At 38.1% G+C, this 16422-nt stretch overlaps 1 protein-coding gene and 1 long non-coding RNA gene across 5 annotated transcripts in view; both read left to right on the top strand.

Moving 5' to 3' along the window:
- The first annotated feature begins 224 nt into the window (after window positions 1-224).
- Window positions 225-3649, top strand: LOC107101421. The gene is made up of 3 exons (XR_001482078.1): window positions 225-416; window positions 1489-1684; window positions 1771-3649. It is a non-coding gene; the product is annotated as an uncharacterized LOC107101421 (long non-coding RNA).
- A 1781-nt stretch (window positions 3650-5430) lies between these two features.
- The window catches only part of LOC107101420 (retinoic acid receptor RXR-beta-A), a 21360-nt gene continuing 10368 nt past the window's right edge, over window positions 5431-16422 (top strand). For 2 of the 4 annotated variants that reach the window (XM_015400322.1, XM_015400320.1), the window contains exons 1-9: window positions 5431-5718; window positions 6537-6671; window positions 8466-8698; window positions 9108-9261; window positions 9375-9554; window positions 10524-10544; window positions 14181-14341; window positions 14490-14619; window positions 15376-15508. In XM_015400322.1, the coding sequence (XP_015255808.1) occupies window positions 6656-6671; window positions 8466-8698; window positions 9108-9261; window positions 9375-9554; window positions 10524-10544; window positions 14181-14341; window positions 14490-14619; window positions 15376-15508 (1028 nt within the window). In that variant the 5' untranslated portion in view covers window positions 5431-5718; window positions 6537-6655. The remainder of the gene's footprint in view (window positions 5719-6536; window positions 6672-8465; window positions 8699-9107; window positions 9262-9374; window positions 9555-10523; window positions 10545-14180; window positions 14342-14489; window positions 14620-15375; window positions 15509-16422) is intronic. The other 2 variants (XM_015400324.1, XM_015400321.1) reach the window with 1 other exon arrangement.

Below are 16422 nucleotides of genomic sequence, written 5' to 3'. Positions count from 1 at the left end.
CAGCACCCCCCGATTTTACCCTGCCCCCCCATTCCTCTCCCTCCCCTCTGCCTCTCGCCCAACTCATTGTACCAAAGGAGATTTTCTCCATTGAGGCCCAGTCTCTTAGGTAACCCCAGCGCTGCATGAAATGAGGGTAGAGAGAGAGCGAGAGACAAGGAATAAGTGAAAGGAGAGGGAGAGAGAGGAGAAAGAGGGCGGGGAAACCAGGAGGAAATGTAAAGGCGGAGGGTGGGCCGGACAGAAAGGGTTGAAGAAGGAGAGAGAGAAGGATGCAGGATCAGAAGAGGCAACAGCAGACTGAGTGAAAGATGGAGAAGTAGGACAAGTGCGTTCAGACGTCGACAGCGATGCGGCTAATACTCGACCCAGAATGGAGGGAGGATGGAACGGAGGAGAGGATGTCGGTCGCATATGTAAGGATGAATGAGCGCTGGTTGAGAGGGACTTTATGGCGGGCTTTTTGCAGAATTTCTTGATCCAGATTTCAGGTCCCAAAGGGTCTCAATACCTGGCACTACAGGCCTCCTTTCCTTTAGGTAATCCATCTTTCTGGTCACTTTTAAACAGGGCGCCGAGGAGGATTCATACCTGGAGACAATGTGAGGAAGAAAAGTTTAGGATTTTTAATTCAGGCATGATTAGAACTTGTCAGGAAAATGGAGTAAAGAGTTTTGTAGGGTTTTTTAATATATGAAATGTTTAGAAAAGAAAACTAATCTTTTCTGCTGGTGCATAGGTTAAGGATGGGATTTAGTGAAAGGCTTCTGCTACTGGTAAAAACTTTGAGCCATTGGGCCTTATGGACTCATTTACCCAATAAGCAAAAGAAAACTCTTTTTTTTTTAATACCAAAAATATCCTATCCGCTTACTGCAGGATTTAAATTCTTGAACTAAATGAAAGATTTTTTACCATTAGTGTTTATCTGCTGACTTCATTCTGAACGCAGGCTTAAGACTTTAAGGAGCAGGCTCCCTGAATCGCTGCCATCCTTTGTGACCATGCTACTCTGCACCTCAATGGTGGGCAACCGGCACATGGGGTTCAGATGAATAGGCCAGGCCTCACCAAAGACTGCATCATTTGGATAAAGACAGAGTCCCACAGAAAGAGAGAACGCCTAACAGAGCGAATCAGATGGAGAGCAAATGTTGGGTTCGGCGAATCAGATTAGAGCGAGTCACAGCCTCAACTTTTAATTCTCCCACTCTAACTTGGGGAAATGTTTCACTGCTCTTGGTTACGTGCTTGATAATCAGGTGCTGTGCTGAGTTATCATCTCAGGCTTTTGTCTTCTTTGATCCATGTGACCGTTGGGGGACCCACTCCTTCTTTTGTACAAGGTCAGAGGCTCCTTTAGGATGGGCCCACCCCCGGGTGGTGACCCCTTCGTTTATCATGGTGTCACCGGCGCAGAATACAACCATGAGTTAGCGCTTTTCCCCTTTCTCTTTCATAGGCTTATTCCTCATTCTTTTTCCTTAGGTCTTTATTTCCTTTCATCCACACGCACTGACCTGAAGGCTGCCGACAAACACTGCCTTGAACCTTTCTCTCAGCGAGTGGAGGAACTGATAGTTTGGATCCCTTCACAGGCTTTGGTGGCTTGAAACTTGAATCAGTAAATCAGCTCCACATCAACTGCCGCACAACCAGAGGATGCATCTGCCTCTCCAAGAATGTGAGCCACTAATGACTAGAAAGAGACACGGAGGTCTGGAGTTGATTGTCCAAACGCAATTCTTGCGTCTGCCTTTGTGAAACCAGGAGTTGTGGATGGACATCACGCCCCTGACCTCTAAACATCTGCGAGGGACAGACCACCATGGATGGGATCAGTCTGTGTCTCTGTGGGTGGAAGACTGAGACACAGAAAGACAAACAGAAGGCTATTGAACCAGGCAGAGTGTGAGTTTAGGCAAATCTGAAGCCTCCAAGAAACTCACCTCAATTTTTGCAAGACAGTCCAACAGTCTTATTGATAAGACTAAAGCAGTTTTAGGATTTACTGGTTTTTTAAATGCTTTTTTTAGGTACTTTTTATTCAACCTTGATAGATTCCGGCATATTTGGGTGAAAGTGTTGAGAAAAGTTAATATTTTCTTCCTGGCAACAGCAGCAGGAAGTAAATAGGAAGTCACCTCATTTGCTAAATCACAAGGCAACCTAAATAACACCTTCTGATCTATTTCCGACTCATGGTTCCACAAAATGATATTTCTGTTATAAGTTTTTCCATTTTTAATGTAGAAATTCTCCAGCTTGCACAAGTAAAGAGTGGAAATTAGTTCATTTTAATTGAATTTCTGCTCATTTTAATTGTTTCCTTCATATAGGAGCAAGGTCTAATTATTTCTACACATTTTACTCTGCAGATGAAGAGCGTCCCCATTTTGGAAAGAAGGTTAAAGTCTGTCTAAGGTGCAATTAAATAGCTGAATGGTTGAAGGTTTCCGGTCTACACTTCAACACTGAAGTCTACAGCAGGTCTGGCTGAATTTGCACTGGAAAGGGTGAAGTAACAGAAAAGGAGAGTGAATGGGGATTGGGGGATTGTGGGTGTGAGTGGGTGGGTGGGTATGCTCACCCTCTGTGAATTTGCTTCTGTGTGTTTTCCTGTGTTTGACAAAGTTCGGGAGGAGGGGGCGATGGGGGGTATCTGAGGAAAGAAAAGGGAAAATGAGAGCAAGTGGAGGATTTGAATGTGGTGTAGAAGGAGGGAGGATTTTTGGAGGGAAATGGAGGACCGGGAAGCTTGAAGTTTGTGTGGCCAGACTGTGTGCAGCTTCACAGCAAGAGGAGCGTAAATTGGTCAGATTTATAGATTGAACCTGCAGGAAGCATCTTTGCAGGCTGGGAAATATGTATAGAGAAAGAGAAAATGCAAGAGAGGGACAGAGCGGCCTAGTTGGAGGGCAGAGGGGGGGATCAAGAGCGAGGCTGCATTAATATGCTAATGTCTTGAGTGAATGCACAACAGGCCCACTGACCAGGCTAATCACTAGTGGACACACACTGAGGCTAATCCCTAAAGCGGCACTGACACACACGGGAGAGGAGCACATATTTAGATAGTGACATCTTCAGCATTAATTAGTGTCCCTGTTGGATATCCCTGAAACGATCAGGTTTGGGTTTAGGTTTTTTAAATTAAGCTGAAACTTAGTGACAGCAGGAGGATTTCAGGTCAGAAGGTAGAGGAACAACTGATTGCTTCTGTCTGATTACTAATCACAAATATTAAGGGTTTATTTGTTGCAGGAAGAATTTAATGCAAATTAAACCACAGAGAGACAAAAACAATCCAGAGGAGCATCAAGAGGTTTGCAAACTTTAGACAGCAAAAAACTGTTTCCAACAAAACAAAACAAAAGTAATCCTTTTAAACTGGCAAAGATGCTGAAACATCATCATCTGTTAAAATCAAGATAACAGGGGTGTAAAGTGGTTTAATGTCTACAACATATATCAATGCTGTGAAAGATTAAGATAAAACTTTCTTTATTCCTTATATTTAAACTTCAGTTCCTTTTATTTCCCATGACAACTTATTTCATATGATGTGTTTAATTCTGATGCCTTTGTAGTTTTGTTAACATGTTTTCTAAATGTAAGCAATAAAAAAAATGTGATATCATTAAATCTGTTCTGCTTTTTTAATGTCTTTCTTTCTCTGTGGACTGAAAAGAAAACACAAATATCTTAAGTCTTAATTGAATTCATGGGGAAAAATAAGAGATAATAATGAGTAATAACCACAGTCTCCTTTTTTATTCACACTCTGTTTATTCCTTATAAAGCAGCTGAGAACAATATTAAATATAAATGTAATTTAACCTTTTTTAAGGACTTATTTTGCTTATCTGATAATATGCTGTTATTTCTAGGGAAGACATTTAATTAATTTAATTTAGTATTATTACATAATTTGTTTTGTGTTCTTGAAATACTTTGTTATGTAATCCTTTATATTCTAACAATGTTCTTCCATATTTATTCTAGAAATGTAGTAAATAGTAATTCTACTATTTTCATAGTCAGAACACAGGCAATTTTAATTAATAAAATGCAAATTTAAAAAAAAGGTTTTTGAAAGTTTGACTTTTTTTAAACTTTCTATTAGTTTTCTTTGGTACCAAGAATCAATCTAATGTATGTAATTGCAATACAACAATAGTCCCCTGGGGGGCGCTTGTGTCTTTAAATCTTTGAACTACCAATTAATATCAACAAGAAGTGGAGAGATCCTGCCAAAGAACAAATGTTTATGAACAGAACACATCCAAAAACTGAATAGTTTTTGGATGTGTATAACATATGTGTTATAAGGGGGAAAAACTAAAATTAAAATGTAGCTCATATAATTGATAATAATGCTACAGCAATAACTGTTTAAAATATTAAGTCATTTTGTGAGTTCAAGCAATACTTGAAATAAAGAAAAAATCTGACAGTGACATGATTAAATCATACTATTCATTCTGACCAAAATATGTATTTTTGTATCCTAACCCAACTTTAATGAATTCACAATCTTAGTCTTAACCAATGTTTTGTATATTTTTTTTAAAAAATATTAATTTAAAAATGAAATAACCTACATAAAGTCTCTTAATATTGAATTCCATTTTCTAAATAATCAAAATTACAATGACTAAAGCTGAATTATGTATATTTATATTTATTAAATTGAAAGAAAAAAAAGCTGAAATGTTAGAACTGTAAATAAATATACAGTCATATGTTTATATTACTGTCTTTATGTATTTTTTTTTTTACTGTTTTCAAGGCTGTACTTTAAAAAAAGGAAATTGTCTAGAGAGTTATAAAAATTTCTTTTTGTTTACACTTGTGTATACAAAAGGACAAAATAAATCTGTCTAAGTCTAAGTAACAAATCGTCAAATCATGTTGCAGCTTTTGGAAAACATTTTTTTAAAGAAAGTCAAGGTATTTTTTCGGCATTAAGCTTGAAAATATCAAGTGTTAGAAAGTGGTCAAAACAGTATAACTGCAACCCTTATAAAAACAAAAACATGTCACTTAAAAGAAGAATGCAGGTATGAGGGTGGTTATTGGTGCTAAAACAGGTAAGTCAAAACAATAATCTAAGAGCCTTTCAAATTATGCTTTTTGATCAGCTTTGGTCGAATCAATATTTGATAAAAAAAAATAATAAATAAATCTGACATATAAAATATTTAAATGTATATAAGAATCAAAACAAAAGCAGTAAGGAGGGAGTAATTCAGGTGGAGTATGTGTTTATCTCAGCAGTGATTCTGAGTTTAATGGTGCTGTAAAACTGAAAATGTTGCATAAGAGTACACACACCTAATACACCCATTACCTCAAGCCTTGTCCGACAATAACCTTTGGAGCGACTGAAATGCAAAGCTGAACTTGTCTTGACCTCCTGACCTGCTCTGGATGCGTCTCCCTGTCAGACATGTGAGGCGCATCATGGCCACACAGCCCCTCAGGAGCCACGCTGCTCTGTTGTTGTTGCAGTGACTTTTCGGGGGGCCAATGTTCAACTGTACAGGAGCTCTAAGCCAAATCCTCCACCATCATCATCATGTTTTCATCGGCGCAGGGGGAGGAAGGGTAGGAAGGGAGGGAGGGCTGACTGCGAGGCGAAGTGGGGGGAGAGATAGAGAGGCACCGGGCCTAGTCGCCACATCTTTTCATGAGAAGAAGCTGCGCCGTTAAACCGTCAGTAATCTTTTTTTTAATATATTTTTTTAGATATAAACTTGTTTATTTCAGCTAGAATAGGGGAGGGATTAAAACAGGCGGAACGGGCTGTGATAATCTGTTTTCTTCTGGCCCGTCCAGTTCTCCTCTGCTCCACTTTAGCTCCAGTTAGCTTGCTGGGCTAGGTGGCTAAATATAGCTAGCTTACCTTGCCAACTTCAACCAGACACTCATTTATGTTTTATAAACGTGACAATGAATATCAACGTCCTTTATATCGTGCATTGAGTGTCGTGAGTATGATTTAATATTAAAACATAACTAAATAAACTTATATATTGTGGAGAGTCGGGCATTTTAAGTTTTCCAGTAACGTTAGCTTGGCTAGTTCACGAGCCTTTAATGCTAGCATTGGCTGCCTCATAGCAGCGGTGGTTTGTTGCCATCTGTCAGGACTCCGTCTGTGTTTATGCTGCTGTTTGATGTTATAATCGATGCGATAAACGCATCGAGTTAAATCACTAACACGTTGTTAGCTTAATATTAATTCGTTATAGCTTTGTAATATATCTGGACAAGACGTTCTTGGCATCAGCTGGGCTGCTGGCTGGCTTTCAAATCTAACTGTAACGTTACACTAAATGCCAAAAAAAAAAAAAAAAAAGAATTTACACGTATGCGTTTTAATATTAGCGGTTAAAGGGCGATAAATGTTTGAAACTGATGTTTGGTTCTTGTTTGTTTTAATAAAAGTTCAACACACGGTAATTTTTCTTTCCTTTTTTTTCTTTTTCTTTTTTTTTTTTTGTGGGCTCTCCCTTGTGTTGGAATCTCAGACCCGTTTTTGGTTTCCCAAACCAACTCCGGCCCGGGCCTCAGTCCGCGGTCTCGAGTTTGATAGCGGGCTGTTAAAGAGGAAGGCACCGCGGCTGATCGCTGCCAACCAGCCACCATCATGGGAGACAGCAGAGGTGAGCCTTAAAGCGGCACACATCTATTTACCTCTAATGGTCTGTTTACATGACGCTATATTTATACTGGCAGTTAAATGGTTTAATGGTTTTATGTTAATTCTAACTAAACTTTTACACCTAAAAAAACAGCATTAAGTAAAAAATGGAAACACTGCTAACACCTGTTGTTGTACATCTGCCAATTATCACCCCATAAATAGCAAAAGGGGGTTTTAACATGTTTTAATTTTAGTTGTGAAAATTGTCTCTGATTCATCAGGTTATTTTAGTAGCCTAGACATCATATTTTAATGTCACAAAGCATTCCAAAATCTTTTTAAATAATTTATAATTAATCATATTTTAACTTTGTTGATCTCACATTGGAGAAATTCACTCTCTGCATTAAATCTATCCTTTTGGGGAGCAGTGGGCTGCCATTGTGCGGCGCCAGGGGAGCAATCAGGGGTTAAGGGTCTTGCTCAGGGACCCAGAGTGCAGGCTGCGGGGATCAAACCGGCTACTTGCAACCTTTTTAGAGCACAAACACACTGCTCTAACCACTAGGCCAACGCTCCCCAGTTTTTGATGAAGTTTACTGATTTTTTTTCAACACCTTACTCTATTTTTGAACACTTCTTTTTAACTAAAGTTATGGACAGTTTAAAATTGGTGCTTTTTTAAACTTACATCGGCACACATCGCTGTGAATGTTTGTTTGTATTCTGAGAATAAAATGACAGAATGTTACAGTACAGTACAGTACTGAGTTTTTGGGATTTATTTATCTTTCTTAAAACATTACATAGTTTTGCTTGTATATCAGTTCCTTCAGTATCATGAGTTTTCAGCTGATCTTTATTTTCAAAAGAAAATAAAGAGATCAGGCAAAAAGCAACATAAAGCTGAGAAAGCCCAGACAGCAGTAGATGAGGGTGCCAAATTTTCAGAGTGACCATAACAACACGGCTCATTTATCACAGTCAAGTCTTTCAGGGTTTGTTTCCATAAAACTGACCTAAAACAAGGAAATTAAAGATCAAAGCATGGATTTCAAAATATTCTTGTTAATTACATCCCATCTCTGCTTACTTTAACACAGATAAGGTTTTTAAATCTTTACAAACACTTTTATTCTTTAACTTTTAGCACATTGTGAGTTTGACAATAAAAATACAATTTAGACTAATTTTACTGTGCATTTGTAATGTTTTATAATTTTTTAAATTCTTGTTATCTTTATCTTGTTTGTTACTTGTTGTGTTGCACTTTAATCAACTGTGCTATACAGATAAAAATGGACTGGCAGTAAAAGAGCTGACCCTTCAAAGTCCACCTGACCTTTGCACAATGAAATAAACCAAAGTAAATCCGGATTATTGAAATAAAATACATGGTTTTATGTAGATTTTTTTTGTCCACTCCAATCCGCCTGGTCACCAACGCTTTCCATTAACTGCTATGTAGTTTATCTTTAATAAATGCATAGTTGTTTCATAACAGAACACTTTTGGGTTTTATTTGTCGTCAAAACTTTTGTTTTTCTAAAACAGTAAAACCTGAAATTGTTGGTCAATGTTTTATGGAAGAGCTTATTAAATCCAAATTCAATAAACAAAACAAAATATCCACATAGCTTCAGTTATTGTTTTGGTAAGAAAGTATTTTTCACATTATAAAAATGTCAAACTCTTAACATAGAGGGAAAACTCCCCACATTCTCATATTTAAAGAAAACCTAAAGTTGCTGCTGCAGACATGTTACAGTCTTTTTCCGACATCCTCTCTTTCTCTCTGCTTGCTTCCTGCCAGATTCTCGCAGTCCGGACAGCTCGTCCATGTCTTCCCCTCCGTCGGGCCAGCGCTCCCCACCGCTGGTTCCCTCAGCAGCTTCCATGACTTCACTGCCACCCATCACCACCACCGGGGTCAACAGCCCCATCAGCAGCATTGGCTCGCCTTTTTCTGTTATTAGCTCATCACTGGACTCGCCCTGCCTCCCCGGCACACCGTCTGTGGGATACGGCCCGATTAGCAGCCCCCAGGTGAGCATCAGATTCTAACATCTTGGAAATACATTAGAAAATTAAAATGTTTGGTTGAAGACTCCTCAGAATACTTTGCCCTAGAAATTTGAAAATAATATTTCTGTATCTTTGAGTGCTGAATTTACATCCTGTAGATTATTACAAACTGCACTATTTTCCCCTAAATCTGCTGTTAAACAAAATGTAAATTTTAATTTTAAACATTTTCTTTTTGTTTATTGTCCATTTTGTTAGAGTAGAACCTTTATCAGTAAATGATGAACTAAACTTTACTCAGTATCTGGTCGTTTAACTGCTTGACCTTTAGCTACCATTGTTATTTTGGTTGAAGGGTCTGATGTTTCTTTGTTTAAGCTGTTGATTCTGGATTTACAATTATTTTTTTTTTTTGTGGTTGTTGTTTCAGATCAACTCAACAGTGACCATGTCAGGGCTCCATGCAGTGAGCAGCTCCGATGATGTGAAACCTCCTCTTGGCTTGAAGCAGCTCTCTTCCCACAGCCCAGGCCCCATGCTTTCCCAGAAACGCCTTTGTTCCATCTGCGGAGATAGATCCTCTGGTCGGTAAACCACCTCAGTTCAGCATTTTTAAATGCAGCCTGTCTAAAACGTCTAAGGACATGTGCATTGTTTCTACTGACTTCTGCTGTCTTTACAATGTTTTGCTTTTTAGGGAAGCACTACGGCGTCTACAGCTGTGAGGGCTGCAAAGGCTTCTTCAAGAGAACGGTGCGAAAAGACCTGACCTACACCTGCCGGGACAATAAAGACTGCACGGTGGATAAGAGGCAGAGGAACCGCTGCCAGTACTGCCGCTACCAGAAATGCCTCGCCATGGGCATGAAGAGAGAAGGTGAGGAGGCATCAGAAAGAGGCAGAATCTTTTATTCAATTCACAGAAAGTTTCAAGATTTAAAAAGGAATGGGGGAGGGGGGGTTAAACACAGTGGGGCTGGGGCGTTCTGTCAGATCCTTTTTGGTTTGTTTGCTGTGACTTACAGAGCAGTAGTAGAACAAAACCTCCACCCAGAAGCCTTTCATAACAAAAATATATTCTGTCCTATTTTGATGTTAAATAAAACTGAAAAGTTTTCATATCTACTGTAAGCCAAGATTTTAAGATAAAGAAACAAATATTTTTTTTCCTTAGAGAATCAGAAGCTGTTTTTCTGGTTATAAAGCATCAAACACTTCATAAGTTCAGTTTCATCCTCTAATTTTTGCAGTTTTTGTTTATAAAATGTAGTTAATTTATACATTTGTTAAAACCTCAATAATCTAATCTAATATTGAACTCCATAACCACACCTACTATCATGAAATCAAACAAGAAAAAATAGCTTTAATTTCATTAAATGTTTCAAAATCTAAATTTGTTCTGCGCTTTTTAAAGCCTACAGACCGTGTTTAGGGGATCAGCTGGTTTTTGCTTCAATTATCCTCCCTGTCACATCATCTGAGTAATTATTGACCAGCCTGGTGTAATCTGAGGTCGCCGTGTGATAAACACTGATTGGTCTGTGAGTACAGAGCTCCTCTGAGTTCTCACAGATTACAGAATAATCTGGTAGTGTAGAAGAAGATCTGTTGCATAATCTGGAAGTTGATGTGCTCTTCGGTCGGAGCTAAACTGAACGTTGACTCTGCTGAGGCGGTGTTACGTACAGAAGTAGTTGATAATCGGGGGGAGTGAGGATGGAAAGAACGAGAGAAGAGTTATAGAGAGGGATGTGGGGTGGATGAGTCTTGTAAACACTAACCCCTTGCCCTCTCTCTTCCTCTTTTTGTTTCCTCTCGTTCTCTCCCCCCCTCCCTCCTGTAGTGGCCAAGATGAACAACAGATGTAAGGAGAAGAGAGGGAGGGGGGTGTGGCTGTCTGTATGAGCCATCGCTGCATAGAGACATGTTACATTTGCTGTCACTTAGGAGGAGCTCATTTAAAACGATTTCCTCATTTTAAATCCTGAGGCAGAGCAGAGGAAACCCTCACTCACTTCCTCAGCTGTTTCTATCCTGTAAGAATGGGCAGTTAGAAAAATAGCCCTAGTCTTTGATAAGCTATTTTATCTTAATTATGTTGTGAAAGTTTTAACCGCATTTGCGCCTGAAAATAGATTTGTGCAAGTTGGAAACACAAATAGGCGCAGACTTGCGAGAACAGATTTCTCACCGTTTATTCACATTATACTTCTAAAATAATTCAGGCTAGATTAGGTAAGATATCTGTTTGTTTTGATATAGCGGTTATGAGACGTCAATGCTGCCTTACAAATTTCCAGCAGCGACCACTAATGCGGCAAAACAGTGTGCACACATTTACCTCCTTATTCACACACAAACATTGGAGAAGCGTGGTGAAAACGTGAACCCAGTGCCGTTAAGTCTCCAATCAGCTGACCGGCAGGCGAACGCGCTGCAGCCCCGACAGCAGAGAGCAGGCTTTGGGGAAGAACAAAACAAGATCCCTCCTTGATGTTGGTTATATGTAAACCTTTTAAACTACAATGGAAATCTGTGGACACTCTGACGTTTGATGAGTGCCAACACTTTATAACGGTGTCTTAAAACACTTTTTCCTCCTTAATGGTAAATAAATATAAGAGAAGTGTTGTGAAAACATGAACCCCGTGTCAGACTGCCATCAGGTAACTGAGGCAGGTGAACTCGTTGCAAACTCATATTGTCGCTATATTTAGCAGATTTCAGACTTTTTTTTTATTTATTTTTTTACGACTAGTAACATCATCTAGCGACTACTTCCTCTCTTCTTGAAGACCTTAGTGACCGATAGCTCTGAGTTTGGTGACCTCAGCATGTAATGAGTGAGCAAGCCCATCCCTCCTCCAACAAACTGGAGCTGCAACCCGTTTCTCCCTCTTCCTTTGAACCCGTTGCACTAAATAGATCCTCCCTGCAAATAATTCATACCTCAGCCACTATGTAACTACTGTCTCAATTTGATAACATAAAATTGATTTAGTTTCAGTTCAGGAACACTAGAATTTGTAAAATAAAGTTAATCTTGAGCTTAACATTTATTTGGAGAATTTGTAATCACATTCTATGTGATTACTTCATTACCCGCTCTGCTGCGCTCATAAAACATCCTGGTGAAAACTGCCACAAAGGCTGGGTCCTTCGAAGACCTCAGAATTAATTAAGGCTGGAAGTGACAAACTGATTTGTGAAGGTCTATCCTTGAGCAGCAGTTCACCTCTAGCTGACTGAGGTGTAACACTGTCAGCATGAGGCATGGACCTATGAAGTCTAAACATTATCTTTTTTAACATCATTTATTCTGATATGCATATTATTTGTCAGAGGAAAACACAAATCTTAGAAGACACTCATTAATAAGGCATCATTGTTGTGACTGCTCTTAGAGAAAAATAAGTGCAATAAATGCCATATGGCAAAGTTAAAACCTTCATACAGTATTATTTTCTTAAAGTTAAGGGCTCTTTATTTTCATTTCTAATTGGAAATGTCAGCAAACAGGGCATTTCTTCAGAAATTAGTGTTTTGATGATTTTTAGCAACAATGCTAACCATTTTTACAAGTTTAAAAAGGAGTGGATCAAACTCGTCGTTTGGCTTGAGTTTGAGGACAACCTATATTATAGAGGGTAGAAACAGGCAGATTTCTCTGCATTTGTTACTGAAAACCCCCATTTGAAAAATGAGAGCTTCATAAAATAGTAATTATTACCTGGGTCTATTTAAAAAAAAAAAAAAAAGGTTCAATGTAGGAAAGTTCATAGTGCCCCTAATTTTTTTCTGTGCTCTTATATTTGTTCATTTGGGAGCACTAGTGCTCCTGGTGAAAAAGCCAACCGTACATCCCTGAAATAGGAGATTTATAGCCACCAACCTCAGTCTTTATTATTCACGGATCCGAGTCTTTATTATTCACGGATCTAGAATTATGGATGCTTAATTTCATGCACACATTTTTATTAAATTCTTTTTAACTATCTTTGTGGCTTAGTTCCACATTTTCACATCTCCTGCTCATTAGCGGGTCACTGCACATTAATGAATTAAACTGTTATTAAAGCACTTGCCTGAGTAAAAAGAGTTTGATTACATTAAAGCAACAACAAATAAAAAGTTAGCTAATCTGATGGTGGTGGTTGGCAAAGGGCTTTAATGCCTAACGAACTGTTTTTAAGTTAAAATAAAAGCATTAAATTATCAGAAGTCCAGGTGAAACTTTAATTTGCAAAAATCTAAACACTTGTGTGTCCATAGAGTTTAAAAATTATGACAGAAAAATGCATACATTACATTATAGAGTGGGAAAATCAAACAATACTAAAATGTATCTCAGTAGACACCTGATTATTTCAAAAGAAAACGTATCTAATAGAACCATTTGTAATATTAGAGAACTCTGATTCAGAACAGCACAGTATTGTGGGGGCTGTAGGCAGAGGAAAATATTTTGCTCTTCAACGTCTCATGGACAAAATAAGCAAAGATGGTGGAAAGGCTGAGGTGTTTAAGGATTAAAGTAACCTTTAAAGGATCACAATTTAAATTAGGATTTTTTTTCTGCTTGTCCTTATTTTAAAAAGTTAAAAATCAAATCAATAATTATCGATACTAAATAATATGAAAAGCTTATCATAACTTTTTGGCCATAACGCCCAGCCCACTAAGCTTTAATAACTGCTTCCATATTTGGTTAAAGCTGCTCTTGCTTTGGGACAAAAACATGCAGATAAGGTCTACACTGTGTTCTGCCTTTGGTTGAGGTTATCATTGTGAATAAAAATTCCTTTTAAACTAACCTACCTGGTTATAAAAAGTAAACAGAAATCTAAAGGTTAAAATACATGGCAGGGAAAACTGAAAATATCTTCTGTGTAGCAACAGGAAGGGTTTCAAAGCCTGAGCTTCAGTTTGGGTGGAGAGCAGGAAGATTCATTTCCAAGTGTTTTATTACAGCCAAATAAGTTGTGCTTGGGAAACTCCCTCATCAGGCCACCTCAGATTCGTCATGATTTGGTGAATTTGTGAACGAAATCTCGCTCTGAGAACATTTAAAGAATGACCGTTTTTTTTATTTTAGTCTGAAGAGCTCAGATTTCAGGTCACTTTCTCATTTAGATCTAGAATCCAGCTCATTATTGTCGTTTGGAAATATAAACTCATGACTTCTTCATATTTCATTCATGTTGTTATCTTCTGCATTATTTATGTACTTCTCTCTCTGTGCTTAAACATTTTCTATTTCTGATCGACCCTCCTTTCTTCCCTTAATTTCTTTCACATTTTCCACCTTTAATGTTTCGTTTATCTTCATCTGTTGCTTTGAACGCACCCCTTTTTTTTTTTTTTAAATGTGTTCAAATATTTTTCCTTTTGCATCAATTATTATCATACCGGATTCTTTTTCATCACTCTTTCCCCCTTTTTTCTCCACCAATGTTTATCCTGTCCTTCTCCTTTCCTGCTCCGTTGCCTGGTTCTGCAGCTGTCCAGGAGGAGCGGCAGAGGAACAAGGAGCGCGAAGGCGAGGTGGAGTCTACCAGCGCGGTGAATGAGGAGATGCCGGTGGAGAAGATTCTGGAGGCAGAGATGGCTGTGGAGCAGAAAACGGAGCTTCATGCAGATGGAAGTTCAGGCGGCAGCTCTGTGAGTCTCTAGCAGTTAATCGGAATGATTTTTTAATTATTCAGATATTAAAATATTATGATTTTTTTCTTTTTATCTATATATTGATAAGCTGATTCTATGGTAAAAACATGAACCCCTCCTAATGCTCTGTTTCTACACATTGCAGCCCAATGATCCGGTTACCAACATCTGTCAGGCAGCAGACAAGCAGCTCTTCACTCTGGTGGAATGGGCTAAGAGGATCCCTCACTTCTCTGAGCTTCCTCTGGATGATCAGGTCATCCTGCTCCGTGCAGGTTTGTCGCTGCTTCTATCTGCGTTTCTGATACTACAATCCTATAACTTTGTATCATGTGCATTTTATCATTTATAGCTTAAACTTCCATCTTTATTTGTTACCTAGATGTTTTTATTGTACCATCCTGACAGTCACAGAGATCTTTACTTGTTCTGGTATCATATAAAAGCATAAATCCTTCAAATTCAGTCTAGCATTAGATCTCATAACCATTTTAAAATGAGTTTAACAAGTTGAGCTTTAGAGATGGTTCAACAATAAACCCTTTCAAACACAGAAAGTCACTAGAAAGTATAGAATAAACCTCCTCCAGTTTATCCAGGATCTACATAGAGGGAGCTCCTCTGTTATCATCTCACTACACCATTTATTTTGTCTTTGAAACAAATTTCTTAAAGTCACCACTTTGTGTTTTAAAAAATGTAAACTATAGCCTGAACCCCATGAAGGGTTTCCTGGTTCTGTATCATTGGTTTGTAGGATTAGGCAGTCCTCTGCTTTGCTGGAAAGGTTTATACGGTTTCCATTTTATTTCAAGGGTTTACTTTTTTTATTTCCAGTATTAGCTAGTTTAATTTAGATTATTGTAGAACTACTTTTTTCTTCTCATAACCTGAATGAATAAGTTGGGTTTTGTTTTTTATTAAAATCCTTAGTTTTGGATCCCTGTAATATAACTTCTACCAGATCCTAATATGGTTAAATTGCTGGCGAAAGTTTTTTGTTAAACACTGAGACTGTAACCGTCCAACAGGCTGGAATGAGCTCCTGATTGCATCGTTCTCCCATCGCTCCATCTCTGTGAAGGACGGCATTTTACTGGCCACCGGCCTTCATGTCCACAGGAACAGTGCCCACAGCGCCGGGGTTGGAGCCATCTTTGACAGGTGATTCACATGTTGATGTACAGAGGAAAAAGATATATACGACATTTAATAGTTTATTACGTGATCATAAAAACATTTTACTGTATTTACAGAACTTCATTAGAGATCGGAACTTGAAAAAAAAATCAACCTCTGCAGGCTACTGTATTGATTTCTTATACTATAAGATAAAGTCTAATTGTACCATATAATCATTTGTCTCAATGGTTTTATGCTTTTATTTAGTAATAAATACTTATCAAGCTGATTAATTAATGACCGGGGCTAAATGTTTAGGGTAGTATCTTCTCATCTTTGGTTGGCTGCAACTGCTGCGTTCTGCATTGGCTGTTATTGGCTGAAAGATGCTGCTTTTTATGTTCTGGCTGTCAGACGTTAGTGCATGAAAGGCGAGGGAGGCTGGTGATTAATGCTTACCCATGAACATGCATGCACGCCCACCCTGACTTAGCAACCTAGCTTAGCATCCAGCGTAGTGTTTAAGAATGCAATGACAATGGCTGGAGGAGGAAAATATACTAACAAATGACTACATCACATCAGTTTCCTTAAGATATTTTTAATTTCAGTTATAAATGTGCATCTGGTTATTGTGAATGTTATAGAGCATGTCCATGTTTTTTATTTCTTTTTTGTTTTTTCTTAAGTGATAGATTTTTGCTATTTTGGTTAAACAATGTATAAACTATGGGATTTTATGGTTCACATAAGATTAAGATGATTGCTCTGAAAAAGGGTTTAGGCAAAGTCTGACTGTCTTTTATATAATTTATATAATTTATCTGCTTCCTCAAATATTAATTCATCCATGTATTACATTCCTATCTGCCTTGATTAGGATTTAAAATCAAACTCTCATCACAACGTGTTAATTCACTGTCACTTACACCATAATTATGTTATTATAAGTAGTC

The sequence above is a fragment of the Cyprinodon variegatus genome, unplaced genomic scaffold (genome assembly GCF_000732505.1).
Source record: "Cyprinodon variegatus isolate N-32 unplaced genomic scaffold, C_variegatus-1.0 Scaffold1093, whole genome shotgun sequence".
Lineage (NCBI taxonomy): Eukaryota > Metazoa > Chordata > Actinopteri > Cyprinodontiformes > Cyprinodontidae > Cyprinodon > Cyprinodon variegatus.
Note: the sequence above shows the minus strand (reverse complement) of the source record. Positions and strands in the feature narration are given on the sequence as shown.